We start from the raw sequence: 22,831 nt of genomic DNA on the forward strand, positions 1-22,831 counted from the left end.
GTATTATGAGTGGTTCAATCTGAACTTAAGCTGAACATCTAAGTGAGCAGTTCTTCCTCATCTAGTTTCCAGTTGTATGCAGGTTATTTTTTCAGCCTCTTAAGTAAGAGTTATTATAACCTGGTATATAAACAATTTTTAGTTATAAAAGTTACATCATGAATGCACACAATGCTTTGCAGAAACAGTTTCAAGGTTTTATTCTTCCATTTTAATCTGTTAATACATCAAATACAGCACAAAGGATAGCTGATAAAAGTTAAGGCTTTTATTTAATGTTGGACACTTAATTCTTAAGGGACAGGAACGCATTTATATATTAATATAAAAATCACAACATTCAAGGTTTATCATAATTTTCTTAACAATTACCTGAACACGTTTTCAGTCTAGGCCTCAAATCTAAGAACTGTCTGCTACTGTGCCCACAGAACACAAAAAGGCAAGATTTTAATGAAGTTTATCACAAACAAGTAGTGTACAGTTCTGTTTTATCATAAGAGTGACGTATATATTGTGCTTGTTACTGCCAAGAAGACTGCAACACAAAAGCCGAGCATAAAAGACTGCTGAAGGTGGATTAGCTGGAATATGCTAGGACAGTTGAAGTTACAGCCTTTTTCTTTGTATCCTATACAAAGTGTTTCACAGAACAGCTGATCACTATGGCAAACCTACCTTGATGCTGCGAAGAAGCTTGTGACCTGATAACCAAAACTGGCATAGTATGCATGCTCCATAATAGCCATCAGCTGGACACAGTTATATCCTATAGAAATAGAATAAAACAAACCCCTGCCTTAAGGATAGTTAAAAGAGGATTCAACATCTGTAACATATCCATTCCAGTCTTCTCTCATTTTAGCTGCTTCCAACTGTAATGATTAACAACTTGGTCTCTTTCAAGAAGAAATTAGTAGTTTATAACTACATGATCTTCCAATACAAATGGAACAGTTGATTTGTCAAATGATCTACGTATAGCTAGGTGTACTGAACCTCTCAGATTTAGAAAGCGGTAAGTAATACTCAAATATAATCTTAACATAACCTCAGAATTTTAACTATGCCATCTGCATGTCCTGAATCTCCATTTTACTTGCAGTGAGAGGGTGTAGGGGTAGTCACTGGCTACATGTGCTACCTATACCTTACGCAATCTTTTTTTACCACTTCAGAAACACTTTTTTCCAAATTTAATGGTTATATTCTCCCTTTACAAGAGACTTTCAGAAAAGACAAAATACAAAAAGTCATGTCTTTTTGTTCCGATTTTACCAAAGAACCTAGTTACTACAAGAGTGTCAGGGACATGCTGCCTCATGTATTACCTAGGAGTTCAGTGCAGTATTAAGAGAGGGAAATCTGAAGAGAAACCAACATGCTAATGGTGAAGGCGCAGAACTTCCCACACATCTTAACTAAAGCTATGTTTAATATCAGTAAGAGCCCCTGACAACTAGCAAGCAAGGACTATCAGCAAAAGATAACCTTCAGGTTTAATCTACAGTCTCTGTCGAAACTCCCACCACCACCACTCCTCTTTCTTAGTTTAACCAAAATCTTCATTCTTTAGTCCAGGTAAGACACCAGTTTCTTTCTTACTGTTACTAGTTTTGGTTTTCAATTTCACAGCTACAAAAAAGTTGTTCTTAGCAGAGAGTTGGCATGAGTTCAGCAATTTGTCAAATTCATTGTTATTTTATAATTCAGGCTCATTGCACTTACTGTTATTTACAGCATTTTTATAAATATAAACAGCAACATAGTATCAAATTAATCTCATTTGACTTGCTTGCTATTTAGTTTGCTATTTGCCATGCACATATTTCTACCAACTATTAACATCTTAGCATTTTTAAATACTTATGTCTTTATGCTTGAGTAAAACATTCCAAAAAAGAATCTTAAAAACACAAACACCCGAAACTTAGTGTTTACTTCACGTAAATAATAATTAACGTTATCTATCATCTCTGTACACCCTACCTAAATTTGATACTGCTTTTATTTTTGTGGTGTATCAGCCTTTCATGTAATTTCTCCTTCCCAGAGAAAAATCTGTCCATAAAGCAGAAAGCTTTCATAGTTTTGTTAAATCTATTAACCTCCTGGAACCACTGAAATTCTTCAGCAGTGAGGGAAGTCACAGATATGTAACACGGAATCCAGATCTACTTTTTGTTGAGGGCCTCCAGACATGCAAACTACATCTCATCTGCAAGCTCAACTTTACTAAACGGGAAAGACACATTTTATGAGACACTGACTCAACATGTAAAGGTATGACTTCTTCAGGAACTCTAATAAGAAATAAGCAATTCTACACATAAGCACCACTACCATCCACAGAGGTCTCAGCTATGGACGTCACAATTATTTTATAGTTAAGTGTATCAAAACATATTTCATCACAGCAAGTTCTAATATTGCCCATTACAGAAACAGTGTAAAAACACCACAGGAAAAAATAAAAAAAATAAAAAAAAATCACTGATTAGAAACTGAGGTAAACAGCTTTCCTATGCTTCCTGACATAATCATCCCAGCTGGTTCACACACCCCCTCCAATATACTGGAAGTTCTTTCAGAAAAGAGGGTTTGTCACATTTAAAGTTTCCATGTTCTGATGCTTCATAGCACTGTTCAGGGATAAAAAAAATCCAGCTCACTTATTCTAGCCAACAGAAAGGACAGTCCTTTCTATCCGAATAGTTCTTTGTCTTTCCTTAGAAGCAAGATTTACATTAGTAGAACCAATTAAGAACACAGGATTTTCTGAAGACTATCTCCCAAAAATTGGGTCCTTTTGCAAGTTGAAAGCAAACCATGCCAAAAGCAAACTGCCCTGCAATATTTATCGAACCTTTTGCAATCACATTTTACTTAAAAAATCTGTGTAATGGGTTTAGATTCACATATCCTATTTTTGTCTTTGTTTATTCTTTGTACATTTCACTTGCTTTTAATTTTTGTTACCCTAAAAGTCTATTTGTATAGTACATGTAATCTGAAAACGCAAAAAACCTATAGACATTTGACAAATACATTTTCTAATAAAAATAAAAAGCAAGTTGTCTGTTATTACTTACCAAGATCCTTTATCCTAGGTAGTACATTGTATGTGAAATTTTTATAAGAAGCTACTTTCCCTTCTGGGGAAGCAATCCCCACATGAGATTCATAGATTCTTAGGCTTTTTAATCTCTTGGGGGAAGGATGCTTATGCTATAAGGCAAAATAAAACAGTTGTTGTCAGGAACAGCTTGGAAGTGTTGTCACAATCATAATTTGCATGAGATGAAAAACAATTTTAGGTTTGTTTTCTTTTTCTTCTATGAGCACAAACATTACAAATAATTAAGCATTCTCAGCTGTTAAAGTAAGTGTCTTCAAATTAACATTCTTCACGAACAAGAAACTGGACATTCATGACTCAACACTTTTATTCTACCCTTCTTAAACTACATTGAGGTATACAAAGTTAGAGCATCCATTGTGCTAAAAAGTTCTTCTGAATAACTACAAAGCTTGCTTGAAAATACAAGTCAACAATAGCCAGACGGGTTATTTTTTTAAGCATACTTGCTTTCTGCAGGTACTCAGAGCAGCTCTGCCTTCTCCAAATAAAACTTATAAATATTTTAGTCCTAAAGAACACAGTTCCACAGCACAAAAGCATCTCTGTTCCAATTACTTGGGATAAAAAATAAAACAAAACAAGACCATATCCAAAGTCTGTAGGTGACTACACAGTATTTCTAGATGGTGAAAAATATTTAAAGAATACAAAGGCCACTGAAGCTCATCACAAAACCTCCTCCTTACACTTGAACAAGAGCTTACACTTGATTTTGAAAAGTTAGAACAAAATCGGTAAAAACACATACATGGAACAGAAACTAAAAGGACAATGTGAAGAAGAAGTAGTTCTGGTTGAGGTTTGTTCCCTGTAGTTTACTTCAACTGCGCACCTCTCCTACTCATAAAAAGACTTCAATGTTCTTTCTGACTTATCTCAGCAAGGCATTGCCTACACCCGAGATGTCCTTGCCTCCTTTTCACTCTAGGCCATTATAGATCACTGCATTTCCCATTACCTTGCCATTTCTTCTCTTACAGAGGATACAGGTGTCTATAGAGCATCATTAAACTCATATGAACTATACACTTACATAAGAAAGTTACTGCAATCATGATTTTAAGAGCTTTTCCATGTGAGTTACTCTTTCTTTGTCAAGCAGATGCTTCATAATTTGAGGTAGGTTCTAAAATTTAACTCAAAATGGAGATTACAGCACCTCTAATACGGAGCACTGCATACCACTTTTTAGAAAAAACATCAAAAAAGTAGGCAGTCTGCAGTTTCTGAATGTTCTCCTAGGATATTTTTCATATATCATGTGAAAAGTTCCAGCTTTATAGCAGTCTATGAGAATGTCCTGGGTTCAGCAGTAGCAGTCAGTTTTTCTCCTTCTTAGTAGCTGTTGCAGCACTGTGTTTTTGACTTTTGGCCTGGGAACAAAGCTGATAACACTGATGTTTAGACTGACCAAGGACTTTGTGAGTCTCATGCTCTGCCAGGGAGGAGGAGGGGCCGGGAGGAAGCAGGGACAGGACACCTGACCCAAACTAGCCAAAGAGGTATTCCATACCACAGCACGTCATGCCAGGGGATGTAACTGGGAGCTACCCGGAAGGGCACGTTCTCTTTTCGGTCCGGCTCTCTTTTCCGGCGAGCGGTATCATATTCTCTTCCCTTGTTATTTCCCTTATCATTATTATTATTGGTGGCAGCAGCAGTGATTTGTGTTATACCTTAGTTACTGGACTGTTTTTATCTCAACCCGTGGGAGTTACATTCTTTCGATTCTCCTCCCCATCCCTCTGGGGAGTGTGGGGGGGGAAGTAGACTGCGTGGTTCTAATTTACAGCCGGGGCTTAAACCACGACAGAGAATTAAGACAGTTTTAAAATCAACAAATGGATTTTCCCAGTAAGAAGAAACTAGGATTTGACTGGAATATGGTCACCTTACTTTTGAAAGCTTATCCTGACTTCATAAGACATTGACTTATTATTGCAGTATTGAACTTTGCATTTGCAACTAACTCAAACCCAGTTCTACTAATTCCCTGCTCTCCTCTGGACCAGGAAGGGCCACCTAGTCTTGGAATACTTATTGAGCTTGCCTAGCATATGGAAAGCTAAGTTTAAAATACCACTTCAATGGGTAGCAATTTTTCTTATATACTCTATGGGAGACTGAAAGAGTAGCTCAAAAATATCCTTCATTAAAGTAACTCCTTTCTGTCAAAGGCATGAATAACAATCATTCACTTCTCAGGTAGCTATTTTAATTAATTTGCTACCTTCTTTTTATGGAACAACTCTTTTTATTCCAGACAAGGATACAAAGGTGACAGGATACACTGTTTTATACACCTTTTGAAAATAATAATTAAGCCTTACTATATACGACTGTGGTGGATTCCAGTGTACCCAGTCGTAATTCACTTTGTCTTCATCACGGATTACGTATCTTGCCCAAGGTGAAATACGATAAAGGAGATCGCCATTTTGAGCACGAATCACCACCTATAGAATAACCCAAACATACGCATGCAGTCACATATAATTCATATAAAACCTCCTTTGTAAACTATAGCAGAGAATGAAAAAGTACAGAGAAATTTAAAGAACACACAAATATACAATACAAGTCAATAAAGAATGATGCTGTTCACAGATGATTCGCAAAGGGATAGCAAACCAGGCATATCAGACACAAGAGTGATGTTCATGAGCATGAGGTGAAAAGTGAGGATATATATGTATAAGCTTCACATAAGCAATGTGAGAAAGAGCCTTCTCAAACGGATTACTTTTAGGTTCCCTAATTTAGGCAGTCATTGCTATTTCCCTGCCAAGTTCTTATAAATCTAAACAGATATATAGCACCATATAGACAGTATAATGCCATCAAGATGAGAACTGTGATTTGTTTACTTGGCAAACAATCCAGGCAAACCAATTTTAATATCTCAATTCCCCCTTCTTTTCTATGAGCCCTAACCAATATCACATCAACCAGAACTGCAGATCAACACAAAATGCACAGGACACTTTTCAGGTCAAGAAAAAGGAAGAGAGTAAAATTTAAATTGCTGGGTTTCTTCTGCTGCCTTTCTGTTTCTGGATGCCTTCATCCTTCGAATGACAAAATAGTGTTAGCTGTTCTACTTTCCATATTTGGTTTTCTCTATTTTATAATGAGAGATTAACAAGGACCATTCCTTTCAATTCCTTCAAAAAAACTCATAAAACTTCACCAGAGAAAGTGAGCAAACACAAAAACCTAAGAGCTCTTTTGGAGTATTATAACTCTGCACAAGAGCAAAATTGAAACAATTTCTAGGTTAATGTTGTATGGGGACCTTGCAGAAGACATATTTGAGGAGTTGGTGCTCTACTGAGTAATTAATGCAATCTGTAACTTGTAAAATCCCTCTGGGAAAGGGTTGAGAATCAAGAGGTGGAAAGGGTTATGCTGCTGACTGTAAGAGCACTGCACATTTAGAAGCTGGTGACAACAGAACCATGCTGTGCTGCACATACCCCTTGGGTGCAGGACAACCTCAGCCACAACAGAGGGACCCGGCAGCAGCTCCACCTTGGTACCAGCAACTATACCACCCATATGGCCTTGCCTTTGTCTTAAACTCCAGTAAGAAATTCCCATGTGAACATGTTCTGTTCACATGTGTATGCCATAGGAAAATCTACCAGGGCTCTGTCTGATGCCATGCTAATGGAGGTTGCCCAACATTTGAAGGTTACTTAATCACTATTAGTATTCCTCCTATTATATCTGATGCAGTAATTGTATGAAGCCAGTTATTGTTAGTCCTTTCTTGTTGAAATGCAGAAAGAAACCTGCTCCATCTCACTTAACTCCCCACACTGCACCTCCCCACTTCCTCAGTGCAAAAGGAACAGCACCACACTGGTTCTGCCCAGTATTTTGGCTGTCACTAAAACAAATCACAGAAGGTTAGCAAATTTAAACCCAAGAAATGTACAAGCAAGTAAAGCCCTGAAATTCTTCATTCCCCTTTTGTTAAGAAGCCGATGGTTGTTTTTCAGGTTCAGTTGTTGGGGGACTGGGAAAGAGAAATAAATATATATATACATATATATATATGTGAATAGCTTCACATGAAAAGCAGGGGATTTAAGCTTTTTTTTTTCCCCCTTTTTTTTATTCACAAGGTGACTTTTCTTTGCTCTCAGTTCCTAACACATGTTCTAGAAAAAGACAATTATCAATAATTGCCTTTTCACCTGTGGCAAGTGATTTCCTTTATTTTGATTCATTATCTGCATCCTTAACCCAACCACACAATGTAAGATAAAAATATGTATATGCAGTGGTTTAATGGAAGTTGGTAACACAAGGAGGTATGATGGCTGTGTCCCTCAGTACATATTATTGTAACTCTAACAACTCAAAACTGGTTATAATAGAAGAAGGAATAAGAATATAGAAAACAAATACAGACCACCTAATTAGTAAAAGCTGAGAAAAAGTTACTTGAAACACTGTATAACTGCATGGAAAATTTATTCTGTTCACTATGCTAACAAAGCTGGCCAAAAGGGTATTTCTGCAAATTACATGAACACTATGAAGATCCTCCTGGCTGACAGCATTTACAATTTGCAAGTTACTCTTAAAATAATAAATATTATCTCCTCTGTCTGATATTACACTTCTGGTAATGCTATTACTTGTTCTATTAATTTGTCCCAATTTACCCATTGCAGAAATAAGGTAATTACTGCATATCATAACCATACCTAGCTACTCATGTCAGCATTCCTCTTTTACTAACATTCTAGTGCAGTTTATACTGCAAAGGCTTATGAGGTGATACACATTTTAAGAAATATAAGGTACTTAATCTAAATTCATATCATTATTACACTAAAGCTGGTGAATCCTGTTGAATCCTATTCTTCTCTGGTTTACATGAGCATAATTAACATAGTTTCCTTAAGACCTCTATCAAGCAATCCCTCACAATTTCCATTCTCATTTCTTACGCTTCCTAAAACCTTAAGTGTATGTGAATCCCATTTACTGAATCCTTCCTTACTATCAAGCTCTATACTCAGCCAACTTATTCCTCTCTCCTGATATTGTAGAAAGGTAAGTTACTAGCAAAAAGACTTCAGGTAGTATTTTCTAATGTTTCTTGAGACAGAACTCCCACACCATCATGCTTAGCTGAGGCATGAGCAAAAAAAGAAGAAAACCGGCTAAAAGTTGAATGGCACCCCAAAAAAATAGCAATTCAGCCCATAGCTGACAAAAATAAATAATGGAAGTGGTCCAAGAGCTTCCATTCTTGTTTTTGCTTTGACATTTCTTGAAGTAATTGCAAATAAATGAAAGCTGTAATAAAAGCAGTAATAATATAAAACACAAATCTAAAACTGAAAGAAAGGTAAACAACTCTTGCTCCATTAACCCCAAACTATTACTTGTGGTCCTTTCTCTGAAGTGTTCAGATATAAAAAGTAGCTGCAATGTGTACTCTGCACCTGCTGCTACAGGTTATATACACATAAAGAATACTCAATATAGTCATTACATAGCCCTTTTGACAAAGTACCTATGAGTCTATCTAGCAGATACTGTACTTTAGCTCCAAATTTGCCTTTTTTTTCCTCCACTCATTTCAAATTCTTAAAAGTTATGATGCACAGACTAAGAGCACTTAGTTCATTAACATTTTATAGCAGAGTTTACATTATTCTACTTTATCCTCTCTAAAGAACATATATAAAATCATGATGTCCATTAAATAGGCTTCTTTAAATGGGCCTTGGGATTTACTCACTTAGTTTTTTAAAGTTATGTCGCCATTCTTTCCTTAACATACACAAGGCACATGATGCCATTTTATATAAACATTACAGCCCCCATTAAATAAAGCTTTAAAAACATGTACTATGACAGCATGAAATGCATTTGTCAAGTGGACCACACAAACTGGCAGAAATTTAGCCTCTAACAACAGCTAACCTGTTTGTTCTACACTTCATTGAGCTTTAAGGAAAATCCTATGTGAAAACAGTCACTATTTCTGATTCTATTATCAAGGGGTTTTTTTTGCACTTTTGCTGGCTTCTAAGAACATAGAGAGTACATAATGTTGGCTTTCAAGAATACAGAGAATACAGATAAGGTTGCTAGAAAAAAGAAATCATAGTTAAACTTAGTAAACAATCAGGCATGGTATGTAGAAATTCTGCAGTAGGCATTTAATACACATATCAATGACAAAGGAGTGTTATGTTTTGATATTACAGTTATGTACTTGCATTATGGCTTACCCTTGGCTTTCTTCAGCTTTGTGATTTAAGTCATGCTTACAAACATGAGTTACATAAAATTGTCAGGGAGAAGAAGTAATGTTGTGTTTTCCGTAGTGACCAGCAAGAGAGTAAGTGCAGGGAGAGAAAGAAAATCTAAGTTTCCTAGGCAAAATAATACGTCTTCCTCCTCAACTTGTGTGTTTAAACTGTTAAGAACTAGCCAAAGCTAAGTTAATAAAGCTATGTATCAAGAGTTATATTTACACTGCCCAAATTTAGGAGGACAGAAAACCAAAGACAGATGAGGAGAGCCTGCAGTGTGCAGCTGCGCGGTACTTAGCTGCCAGCTGTGGTTAAAACACACCACTTAGCCACTGGGCATTTGGAAACTTCTAACTCAAGATACTGGAGAACTCAAACTTAGTCATGCAGGATTTGCTTACATCAACACTAAATACACCTCACCTGAAAAATTTCGGGGTTTTCCCCCTCCTCTAGTGATAAATACATTCACACAATAATACATAAAACCTCAAAACGACTGATGACCTTTGAATATCGTATGATTCTCTCTTCCAAGTGAAGAATCAGTATGCCAAGTAAATGCTCTCATACAAATAAGCAAGTGCCAAAGACAGAAAGAAAACATCCCTCAAAATTTGGCATCAAAACTTACTCTAAAAATGGACATGGCACAGATATACAATTCATGTAAGTACTATCGTAAAACAATACAAAGTGAAGAGCTTAACCCAAGCTGCTTATCTTTTACATGTAAAGGTAAGAAATGTCCTTTGTCTACATTTTCCATTAATCAAGTGACAACACACTCCATGTCTGTTTCACTAGAATATAGGGAAATTATGAAATGGGGAGTAAGCTGTAGGATAAAAACAAGTACAGTGTTTATGGGTCTGTTTTGATGATGCTTAAAACTCTCAAAAGCCATTTATTACAGTTAAGGAGCAACCATCATTCTGATGGCTGTGTAGCGTCACATAAAAAAGGCAATAACACACTGGAACAATTCAGAAGCTGAAACAGGTTTAATTTAATGGTTCTTCCAACGCAGGACAAGTGAGATTCAGAGGCCTCAATTTTTGAGGCTCTTGGGTATCCCACTATTCCGACCTTCCAAAACAGCATAGGTCTTCCCTATCACATACAGCACACCTGCCAACTCCTTCTAGAGGTCTCAGGGCATTTAAAGGAAAACTTGGGACCTACATTCGGGCAACTTCCAACCTACTGTGACTCAGCGAATTTTCTTGGCCTTTTACAGACAGAAGCCACACTATAAGTTATCTATAACAATCAAAAGCCTGAAAGTTTTGCAAGTCTACACAACTGTAAAAGTTTAGCCACAAATACAAATTTAGGCAAAGTGTAAACCCATGTGTGTAGAACAGAGCTTAAGATGGTTCTGCTATTGTTATGACAAATGAAACTGAGCAGTAACAGGCCACAAAATATCACAGTTGAAATTCATATGTTTATGAACATCCCCTTTCTTTTTGTGTCTGCGTACTTTCATCTCCTCTTCCCATCACCTCCATTCGGTTACCTCATTTTCTAGTGAAAACATACACAGATCTTCAGAACAGTGTGGAAGAAAAATTCAGTTACATATAAGATCAGTTTCTCTGCTCAGCATCCACTCCTTTAGCTTTCAGTTGCTGCATCTAAAGCAGACTGTAATTCCATGCATGAACACTGATTTCAATTATGATGTTTTCCTGTAAGTTGTCTGGTCTATTTTCACTGATGATGATGATGCAGGGTCACAAATTATAATTACAAAAAGAAGCCATGCTGTCTTGATAGTTCCTTATCTTTTTATATTTATTTTCATTTAAAACTAGCATCTGCAGGACCTTTTTTTTAAGAATAAAAAACTAGGACTGGTATTTTTGCAAGTCAGGACATCTGTCATATAGTGGTTTGCCATTTATACTCAGGTTGGGGAAAGGAAAATGAGGTGATAACTAGATAGCTGACGAATATGAGCAAGCCAATAAACTGCTCTGAAACACTGTATTATTATTTCATTACTTTAATAGCTTGAAAGCACTTGGAATGATTGTTGGTATACGTGGCTTTTAATACAACAATGAAATTAAATTGGCCATCAAACCAACAATAGCTAACATAATGAGAGAGTGGACTAGCTTTAATAAAAACATGGAAATGTCAGTGACTTGTTATTTCTATAAGGGCAACAAGCTATTATTGCAATATTTTACAATTTATAGTATTTCATTAGCTTCATGGTCATTCATTTCTGAAACACAATTATCCAAGTGTAAAAGCCACAAGAACACAGGTGGAAACACCTCCTCATCTCAATAACATGTACCTGATTTGAAAGTAGAGGTCAACCCAAAACCTAACAGCATGTCAGGATTAGGTCTTAGCAACTCCAGGAAGTTTATGTTAGATGTTGCAATACTGAAACTAATTTTTTTTTCATTGCATGAAATTTATTAGAAATTAAACAAAGTGTTTTCCTCCCTCAGTTGTAAAGTGCACAGGAAGGAAAACAACTGCTGGTACATTGAGATGGGTTTTGGTGTAATATACACTGTAGACAAAGAAAAGTTTACCTTTTTACTTTTGCAAATATAGGGTAACCCAGAGAAAGCACTACAAATGCACAAGAATACAAAAGGAGCTGAACCAATTAATCTGTCCAAAGCTCACTCAGGACACATTGCTGCTGTAAGAAAACCTGGTCTTAGATTTGATTTCCTAAATGCAGCTCAGCTTCAAAGACAGTTCCTGCATTCAAGTCACCAAAACAATTCTGCTGTAAGATCACGTTTGTTTCTTCTTAAATTGTTCACCATTTTCTCAACCCCAAGTTGCTACAGAAACTGAGAAGTTTTACTCTCATCTGAAAATATCTTTCTTCCTGTACACCTCAGCTGTGTACTTTTCTCCCACAAAGCATATCTGAATTTAGCACCCAGGACAGAACGCACAATTCTGATGATCTTTTGCCAGAGGTGACCTAAATTGAGCCCATTTATAAAAGAAAATAAAATCCCACCACCCCCATCTCCCCCACTCACACAGAGGAAACCACACTGCAACTATTACCATTCTCTTCCTACAAATCATACTGGTTTGTAAAAGAGGCACTGGAGTCTAGAGGCAATGTTGTTGTACATTTGTTTTTAATACATGGGATTACAGCAGAACACTTTTCAAGTAAGGTAATGCAACCTGCTACAGAACTCAGGACCAGGATTCAGACTTCTCTGCGTGTTACAGTTTGCTTTAAAGATTTAGATGAAAATACAAAACCCTGACAAAACCAATGCTATTCTATCCCAAATCAAGAGCTTTATTCTGGAATTGCCTCATTCAACCTGACAGATTTTTAGAGACCAGACAAAACACTTCCCTCTTTAATAGTCTCAGAAATAGAGGGTAAAGAATGAAGAAGCAAACACTGCTTCTTCACCAGTGCCTTACTCCACTTGCTACTGCATGGCCCTGCCTAACAAAGCTCAGAAGAAGCAGCAAGGAGGAAAAGGGATCATAAGTTGCTCCAAACTTCAGCTTCCCCTAGCCAGGAGGAAGAATCCTCCACCTAAATCAGTGCAGGGTGAAGCATGGAATACAGGTGATTTTTGCAGTACTTACCTTCCACTGAAAGACTTTACCATGCTCTATTACTACCGCTTCAAAACACCCAGAAGAATTCAAGCGTATCTATTAAGGTGCTTACAGTCACTGGTCTTATTTCCTAACAAGCTAATTGAGTATAAACCTTGAAAAGAAGTTTCTGAAAGAATGGACAGTGTGTTGCTTCTGCCAAGCTGTTCTCCTTCCTAAATTGCAAACCGGTTAACTGGAAAGAAAAAGCAAGAGAACACTGGAGTCACATTATGTCAACTCTCCCTTTCTCCAACTTTTTTCTTCAACAGATTAAGATTACTGTCAAAATTAAGTCAGCCGAGACTGTAGAGTTTGTTTGGATGTTTTTTTCTCACAAGCAAATTTCTGGAAAAGAAATCTATTTCTATTAAAGGGACAAGCATTCAAATCAAATATTGAAAAAATATTGAGGTATTGGACACACAGCAATACTTCTCAGGTGGTTTCTATGTTTAAAAAAGGGAGGAATCTGTGTGCTTCACAAACCACTGGAGAGGGGTCTATTTGCTGTGCAGATTATTTAGCTGTAAATATATCACAATATCAGCCTTTAGGTTCTAAGCTTATTAGGGACATGTCATATTTGTTCACAATTCCACCTTCTTTCCCCTCCCTTTCTCCCCTGGAGAGAGAAAATAAACTATAATAAAAGATAAAAATCAAGATATAAAAGGAGCAAAAGGCATGAAGTCATGCCTTAATCTTCCAAAAGAGGGAGACATGGCTCCATTTGTGAATTATGCATTCCAATTGGAATGAAGAACCTAAGAATGCATTTAGCTACTTTACTATATCCGATTGAAAAGGAAACCTTCTGCTCTATTTTCCATTCCCATGCTTCTCTTTGAAAACTAACATAAATCAGAAAACGCTAATAAAAATATAGAAAATACTATATTATCCATTATATCTATTTGAATATAAGAAAAATCAGATAATGGAGATAGTAGCCTAGCATTATAAAAATACATACCTATGTAGAGATAAAAACCCAATAGTAAAATCAAACTGTTAAAATCCAGGAAACCATAGGAGGGTTGTTAAAAATAAAAGCAATACCACATAGAAACATTCCTAGTAGATTTCAACAGGCACAAGTATAAAGACAAAATTTCGCTTAATTATCCTAAAAGTACCTTAATTTCTAAAGCAAGTAACAATGGGCTTTATAACTGTTAGCTGCACAAAGGTGGCATTATTGAGGGATAAGTCTATTTTTACTAAAGGGAACCACCACAGGTTGAATGCTGCAGGACAGCATTCAAGATTCTTTGTCAGTCTAGAAGCTAAGTTTTGATCAAAGTTTTAGAAGTCAAATTAGTAAGTCAAAGGAATCTAAAATACAGAGTTCAAGAAATACTTTTCCCCCTCATTGTGACTTAACCAGAATCAAGTTACTGTAACAACAGTGATGTAGCTCAAAGACGATAAAAATTTGTAAGCATAATAGAAAAGCATTCATATATGTATTACGTAACTGAGAGGCTTGGGGTTTGAAAAGCAACCATAATAATCAAGCACATTACACTCAATAAGTGTAACTTATTACAGTTGTTTAAAGCCATGTCAAGTAGAAAAGAAGCTGCTGAAGTATGTAATAGGGGCAACCAAGCATTAAGTATTACTTATCCTCAACTATTAAGTGTTTGTATAAAGGACAACGGCTGCATAATGCACCTTGCAATTGGGTAGCTGTGGAATAGCATGCTTGCTTTTTTATGCCCCCATCCACAGTTGTTGCAAACTGATGGTGAAACATCATTTGGGGATGAGTCAGGTTATGCTCAACACCCTCCACTTCCTGTAACATGCTCCATTATAATGTCTTCTTATAATGGGGGTAGCCCACAGCCCCTTCTTCTGCCCTCTCCCTGCTCAACAACTCAAGAGTACCTAACATATTAGATCACACTCTATTTGGTGTAGAATAAAAAAAGTGAAGAGAATCATCTTGTATGTGCTCCTTCTGTCCTGAGGTCATCCATCATGGATGAGCTCACTTGACCCTCTCCATGTCTTGTTAGGGTCATTAACTTAACTGCTCTGTGACATTCTAAAGTAACATCCCTTGAATGCTTTATCATAATGACTCAGGGAATTCCTTCTTAGACAGCTCTGATGTTGGCTGTGTTGCCAGTACAGATACTATCTGACAAGACTTGACATCCAAGCTGTGGAATAAATCCAAAGCTTATCTTCCACTTTCTCCTTCACCTATAATATTCTCTGAACATTACAGATCCATACAGCTGAAAATTAGGAAGTACATACCAGTAAGTTACACTGAAGAGTGTCAGAGGCTTTACCTAATAAGTGGCCCTATCTTCAAAGCAAAACAATTCCCCTAAAAAAGAGAGCCATGTTCATATATACTTAATATGTACTCTAAGACTTCAAATTCCTTTTCAAGACCCCTTCTTTAAAATCTCTCTCCCTTATCCTCCAAAAACGCCCCACATTTTGCTTTAACAGACACCAACTATTAATAGAAGCCAGTAGTCTTCTGTATGGATAAATTCAAAGGAAAGTATCTTTAAATAGCAAAACCTTCTACCAAAGAATTGTGCAATCTTGCAGTCACAAGAGAACTAAGCCTGCCAAAATAACTGAACGAGGATATTTTGAAGTGCTGAGCTCAGTCTGCAGGAAAAGTCTCCAAAGAGCAAAAGTCCACTGCATTACAATGCGTCATCATTGCTGCAACCTCTCCTATGAATCCACAAGTAGTTAGTTGCACATTGTTTAACAAATCCAGACAGGCAAAGTCAAGAGACCATTTACCTCCCAATAAAATAACAATTCTTCCTACTAGCCAACCTAATCTGTAACCCAGATTAGTTTATGGTAATGTGCTGAAGGGTCATGGCTTACAATCAAGTAATGAAACATGAAGGGTATTGCCACAGATTTAACTAGTGCTTTAATTCCTATTCAGCACCACTGTTAGCTAGAAATGTATATGCCAGATGTCATAAGTCCTGTTCCCTAAAGTTCAAAATTCCAGGAATGCCACGTCTGCTCTTCTTGCACACAGATTACATACCATGATGCTGCAGAACACTTATTTCATTACCTGTTCAACTCAGCAGACCTGGTGACTTTATTTCCAGCCTATGCACTGTTTTAAGACACAAAATTTAAGTGACATGGAACTTAACAGACTGAGCAAGGATACTGCCCATTCCCCAGCTAAGGTGAAGACAAGAAACATTAAAAGTTGTTATATTTGTTAATGTAAGAAACCAGTAAACAATTCCTCAGGAAGCTTCTCATTGAAATAAAGTTTTATTCCTCTGCTAGTGGTACTTGGGGCTCCCTTTATAAAAGTTGTCTAACTGCACATAACCTATTTCATATTGAGAACACTCAGTCACAGGAATTATGTCCCAAGGAAGTGGTGGGTTCCCCAATACTGGACACTTAAAATTCAGTGGACAGGGTGCTCTTGGCTAGCCTCTGGCTTTCGCCAAGAAAGGCTGGACCAGATGATCCTTGAGCTCCCCTCCAACTAGGCATTCTATGATTCCATTTACATCTTATGCCACAGAAACACTTCTATACCTAGAATCCTAACTGCTATCCTATTATCCTATTATTAAAGTTTCCCAGGCTTTCGCATTCTCATTAAAAAACACCTTCACGTTTTGACTGCAGACTGCTTGAAGCGCATGAGACCTGAACTCAAAGCCAGTCTGATACTATGCTGCTGGACTTCCTGATCAGTAGGGTCAGCTGCAACACCATCTACTTTGTCAGTGACAGTAATTACACCTGATGAATTTTACTAACAGTGGTTCACTGACACTAATTAACCTACCTGCTCACCATATTTGATTCCTTTTCAGGGTTTGCAAGTTAACAACAGAGCATGCAGATCTACTACGAAGTATAGGATAGAGTAGTAAAAACTCTAAGGATTAAGTTTTAATAATATTCTTTATAACTAACTTCCCTCTCCCCAGCATCCCATGGATACAAAATGTACTTTTAGGTGTTTCTAACCATGATTAATCTGCATTTCCTGTATTGTTCCCTGGTATTCCTATCAAGAATATTAAACAAGTCCCCAAGATCTCAATTTTTACCATACTGTCTCCACACCTAAACTCCACTGATGCCATTTCAAAATTAGCATCTAATGGACTTCAGTGAAACTCAATCTGCAGGCATTTTTAAGCAGTTGTAAAACTCACTTCTAAATAAACAGTAAAAGAACAAAGCGGAACACTGATTAAACTCCTGTATGCATATGACAGCACATGACAAGACTTGCTGAAGAAGCCTACCCATGCTAATTTTCCCTAAAAGCTTGTTTTATATTGTGGAAAGCTAATTAAGAATACTGACAATAAAGTAAGAATTCGGTTATTTTCAACCATGAGAGAAGATAAGGATACCCACCCCCAACTGTCATCACTGTTAGAATGACAAGCATGCTAACATTTAAAGAAACCGTCTTTATAACTACACCCATTAGAATAAAGAAACAGGGGTAAAGTGACTTAATTCATGAAAAGCACGGTTTGGTTTGGGGTGTGTTTTTTTTGGTGTTTGTTTTTCAATCTGTACTCAGTTCAGGACATCTGCCAGAAGTTTAGGCAGAAAAGAGAAAATCAAGCATCACACAGTCATAACAGCAACTGTATTTGCTCACTTCACTCACTCTAAGCTCCCAACTGATCCATGGGAAAAAAATAAAATACCCTGTTCTAGCAGGTAACATTTTGTAGCTGGATGTCATAATCCACAAGGGAGTCATTCAACCATCATAAGCATCCATTCCTTCACACAGAAACGTATCAGAAGATCTATATCAGCTTTTTTAATTACTCACTTTCTTCAATGTTTGTATTTACTTATGAGAAGACTGCCTGAAGAGCTGTAGTAGACAGTCCACTACAATTGAAAACTTGTGAATGTTTGACCTCTGCTCCTCATTCATTTTCCTACAAAAATATTTTGTGACCTGATCTAAATTAGTGTCACCAGCCACACTCCATCCATTTCCCAATCTGGCTTAGAAATTACTTATTTAAAAGGAATGACCTTGTCACCGTTTCAGAACTTGGCATTCACTTGCATAGAACTAAAGATGAAAACAGTGGAGACAGAAGATAAAGGTAAGGGCCTTCTGGAGGAGACTTTTCCCCCAAGCAGATTAATCAAATCACTGCACAAATGTCTGAAGTTGACTATTTTAACTTACATATTTCAGAATAATATTGGAAAAAAGCAGCTTTAAAACCTGTTATTTTTGGATCATTCCTTATTAAAGCAAAAAAGGGACTACCTTCACTACTGAAAAGAAATAGTTTGTTGCCTAGTCTAGTGCTCACAGACAACAGTCCCTGCGTATTTAAATGTTAGCTCTGCAATCTGCATAGTAATTTCCATCTACAGACAACTAAATATTCTCAGCTTCTACATGAACAAAATCCATCATATTTGAAAAATCATGGCAGTCAAGTGAAGTTCCCGATGACTGGAAAAAGGGAAATATAAGCCCCATTTTCAAGAAGGGGAAGATGGATGACCCGGGGAATTACAGACCAGTCAGTCTCACCTCTGTGCCTGGCAAAATCTTGGAGCAGATTCTCCTGGAAGACATGCTAAAGCACATGAAAAACAAGGAGGTGGCTGGTGACAGCCAGCATGGCTTCACTAAGGGGAAATCCTGCCTGACCAATCTGGTGGCCTTCTATGATGGGGCTACAGAACTGAGGGACAGGGGTAGCACAGTTGACGTCATCTACCTGGACTTGTGCAAAGCATTTGACACTGTCCCACATAATATCCTTGTCTCTAAATTGGAGAGACATCAATTTGATGGGTGGACCACTTGGTGGATAAAGAACTGGCTGGATGGCCGCACAAGAAGAGTTGTGGTCAATGGCTCAAGGTCCAGCTAGAGACTAGTAACGAGTAGTGTCCCTCAGGGATTGGTGTTGTTCAACATCTTTGTCAGTGACATGGACAGTGGGATTGAGTGCACCCTCAGCAAGTTTGACGATGACACCAAGCTGTGTGGTTCAGTTGATACGCCGGAGGGAAGGGATGCCATCCAGAGGGGCCTTGACACACTTGTGAGGTGGGCTGGTGCCAACCTTATGAAGTTTAACCATGCCAAGTGCAAGGTCCTACACCTGGGTCGGAGCAATCCCAGGCACAACTACAGGTTGGGCAGAGAAGAGATTCAGAGCAGCCCTGTGGAGAAGGACTTGGGGGTGCTGGTCGATGAGAAAATGAACATGAGCCGGCTTCAGTGTGCGCTCGCAGCCCAGAAAGCCAACCATATCCCGGGCTGCATCAAAAGGAGCGTGACCAGCAGGTCAAAGGAGGTGATCCTGCCCCTCTACTCTGCTCTTGTGTGACCTCACTTGGAGTATTGTGTGCAGTTTTGGTGTCCTCAACATCAAAAGGACATGGAACTGTTGGAACAAGTCCAGAGGAGGGCCATGAGGATGATCAGGGGACTGGAGCACCTACCGTATGAAGGCAGGCTGAGAAAGTTGGGGCTGTTCAGCCTGGAGAAGAGAAGGCTGCATGGAGACCTCATAGTAGCCTTCCAGTATCTGAAGGGGGCCTATAAAGATTCTGAAGAGGGAATCTTCATTAGGGACTGTAGTGATAGGACAAAGGTAATGGGTTAAAACATAAACAGGGGAAGTTTACACTGGATATAAGGAAGAAGTTCTTTACTGTGAGGGTGGTGAGGCACTGGAATGGGCTGCCCAAGGAAGTTGTGAATGCTCCATCCCTGGTGGTGTTCAAGGCCAGGTTGGAAACAGTCTTGGGTGACATGGTTTAGTGTGAGGTGCCCCTGCCTATGGCAGGGGGTTGGAACTAGATGATCTTAAGGTCCTTTTCAATCCTAACTATTCTATGATTCTAAATCTTCGAACTTACATAAATAAGCAAATAAATAAGCAAATCTCTCACAGGCAAACAGAACAGTCCAGCTTCATGAGTCTGTTTGGCAGAGACAACTACATACATCTTTGTTTAAAACTGACCATGTAAAAGCACAATTAAAGGGTGAAAGAGCCTAAAATAATAAATACTAAAAATAAGTCAAAGAGAGGAAAACAAAGTCACATTCTGCTCTGCCAGCAGGAGACTGATGGCTTTTCAGAAGACTCAGAGCAATGACAGAACCACAGCAAATCATCTTACCAGTGCATCAGTACCAAGAGTGATCAGTAGCCAAAAACTCTGCATACTGAACAAATTATGCACACTGCAATCTTTGCTTTATGGAGTTTATATTTCAAAGAAAATGGTGAATGGAAAAGGTACTATAAGAACCATACTTCAAAATTAAAACCAGTGTTTATATAGCAAGAGGCACAAAAAAATCATCTTAAATTATTCCAAACATGTTTAAGAGTATCAGCTCTTTGCTATTATGTTTATAACTATCAGTACTTCTCATCAGTACATGAAAACTCATGAGAAACTTAGTGTAGAGTTTCTCATCTCTACACTAAGCACAGAATATCCTACAGAAGATGAGATCAATTGTTTTGCAGATACAATATAAAAGGTAAATTTAGCAACAATCAAAAAATCTAACCTATTTACATCTCAAAAACATGGAAAATATTAAGTAACCATCCTGCAGCCTCACACATTACTGCATAATCACTGTATTAAGAGTTGCAGACAACTGTTTTCTTTCCTGGTCTATGACACAGCTCTCTTGTCCTTGAACAATTATTACTGTTTCACCCATAATTTCATACATATCAAGAAACCATTTCCAGAGCATTATGCATATCTTTGTTTCAGCAAATTTCCTGTTTACCTAAGCTGATTTTCAGCAGAAAAATGAGGATTTTTATAGCATGCTAGTTTAGTTGATGGGAGCCCTGAAAATATATTACTACTATTACACAAATTACAGAATCATAGAATGGTTTGGGTTAGAAGGGACCTTAAAGATCATCCACATTTCAGGAACTTCTGCCTGTTCTTAAGCATCACATAGAGTTAGATGTCAATGGTTTCACTCACTGAGGTCAATCTGCACAAGCAGATAAACTGATTCTGCTTCTTATAACAATTAAAAGGGGATGAAATTATTTAAGAGAAAACAGGCCAACTCTGTAAGAAGGATTACAAGAATTTGACAGAATAAGTCTAAAACCAACACCTTTAGCCTTGATCCATGGGGCACAAGAGGACAACCATCTTGTCCAGGTGGAATGAGTAACTCCCACTTTCCATATTCCATCTTCTTATATGGATGAGAAAATGGATTCCAGCCATCTGCAATATAAGAAAAAATACTGAGTGTACTTATCCTAAAATATGTCCAATTACAATTCAAAGGTATTAACACTGTTACATCTTTCCCAGAATAAATTTCAGTGAGAACAGACACAAATAGTGTGATATCTGATATCACCATACACATTCAAGAGAGTTTCAATAAAATGGGTAAGACTTACACTAGGAAACCATACTCCAATTCCAATTTCACCACCATTAAATTATTCCTACTTCACCTATGATCAAAGTATCTTTGATCCTCCTCCCCAAAAAACACTGCTGATCTTAATACCTCAAAAACATGGTGGTACAAAACTCAATGGCTGAAAAGTAATGCTTACGGTAGATTTAAAACCTAAAATCTCACATTCTAGACAAGCCAGTAAAAATATTCAGTGTTCAAGGCCAGGTTGAACACAGGGGCTTTGAGCAACCTGGTCTAGTGGAAGGCTAGTGCCTGTGGCCAGAGGAGCTGCAGCTAGATGAGCCTTTAAAGACCCCTTCCAATTCAAACTCTTCTATGATTCTATATTTATTTCATTTCAGGGAATTAAAATTGCAAACAGCTAAACTGTCCGAAATAAATTCAGAGAAAAATAGGAAAACACAAGAAAGATGAAAAAGTAACAGACATCCTGAGTTGCCAGAAGACTGCTTTAAGGAACTTGTTTATGATAGTCAAGCCCTCCTTATGTGAATTACTACCAGCTCTTTCCACCTTCTTCCCGTGAAGAAGCCTTCTTCAACTGAAGGCTGACTTCAAGAAGGAACCGGCTTAGGCTTCTTTTGGTTCTACTGCTTGGTTTTCAGAGTTTTTGGCAAAAGATAGTCAAAAAGCGTCATAAAAAGTAGGAAAAAAAAAAAGGGGGCAAAAAAACCCCAAAAAAACAGCAACAAAAAAAATCACAACACACTTAACAAAAAACACAAACCTAACCAAACCAAAACAATCCACAACCAGCCAAACACTGAATAGCAGACTATTCATAAGTTGAAAATATAAAGCATCTCCAGTTTGAGAACAGGGACTTCAAAAACTCTGCCAATAGCTACAAACAGAAAAAGGCTGAGAAGATTACCAGCAGCAGAAGTTCAAGTAACCAGATTAAATAGGTTTTTGGAAACAAGGACACCATCACAGAAAACCCATAAGCCATACACAGAGAAAAAAGCTTCTATACAAAAGTTCAGGCCCTTACATCCTACCTCAGCAACATGAGGCACAAGGGAACTCGTCGTTTGGAACTGCACTCTTGGCGTGCCATAGAATAATGTATTGAGCTTTAATCTAGACCTGACTTTTAAGCTATAATGGCTTGGATTCTACCATCTGACATTAAAACTCAATTCAAATGCAATACTTCCAGCTAAATCAAACTGACTTGTGCCACTGCCTAGTTTTGTTTTCACATTGATAAATCTATAGTCATACAGCTCTGAAGTTCATGGCTATCTTGGAGTTTCATATCAGAATTTAACACTCCTCTTGCTTCTTACAGGGGAGAGAGGGGAG

At 37.6% G+C, this 22,831-nt stretch overlaps 1 protein-coding gene across 1 annotated transcript in view; it reads right to left on the bottom strand.

Annotated features, from left to right (window-relative positions):
- GBE1 (1,4-alpha-glucan branching enzyme 1) overlaps positions 1-22,831 on the bottom strand; it is a 122,934-nt gene that overhangs the window by 61,973 nt on the left and 38,130 nt on the right. Inside the window, exons 3-6 of the mRNA XM_080613102.1 lie at positions 21,200-21,315; positions 5,473-5,598; positions 3,093-3,228; positions 679-769 (exon numbers count right to left, since the gene is read on the bottom strand). Coding sequence (XP_080469228.1) covers positions 679-769; positions 3,093-3,228; positions 5,473-5,598; positions 21,200-21,315 — 469 coding nt within the window. The remainder of the gene's footprint in view (positions 1-678; positions 770-3,092; positions 3,229-5,472; positions 5,599-21,199; positions 21,316-22,831) is intronic.

The sequence above is a fragment of the Psittacula echo genome (genome assembly GCF_963264785.1).
Source record: "Psittacula echo genome assembly, chromosome: 3".
NCBI lineage: Eukaryota > Metazoa > Chordata > Aves > Psittaciformes > Psittacidae > Psittacula > Psittacula echo.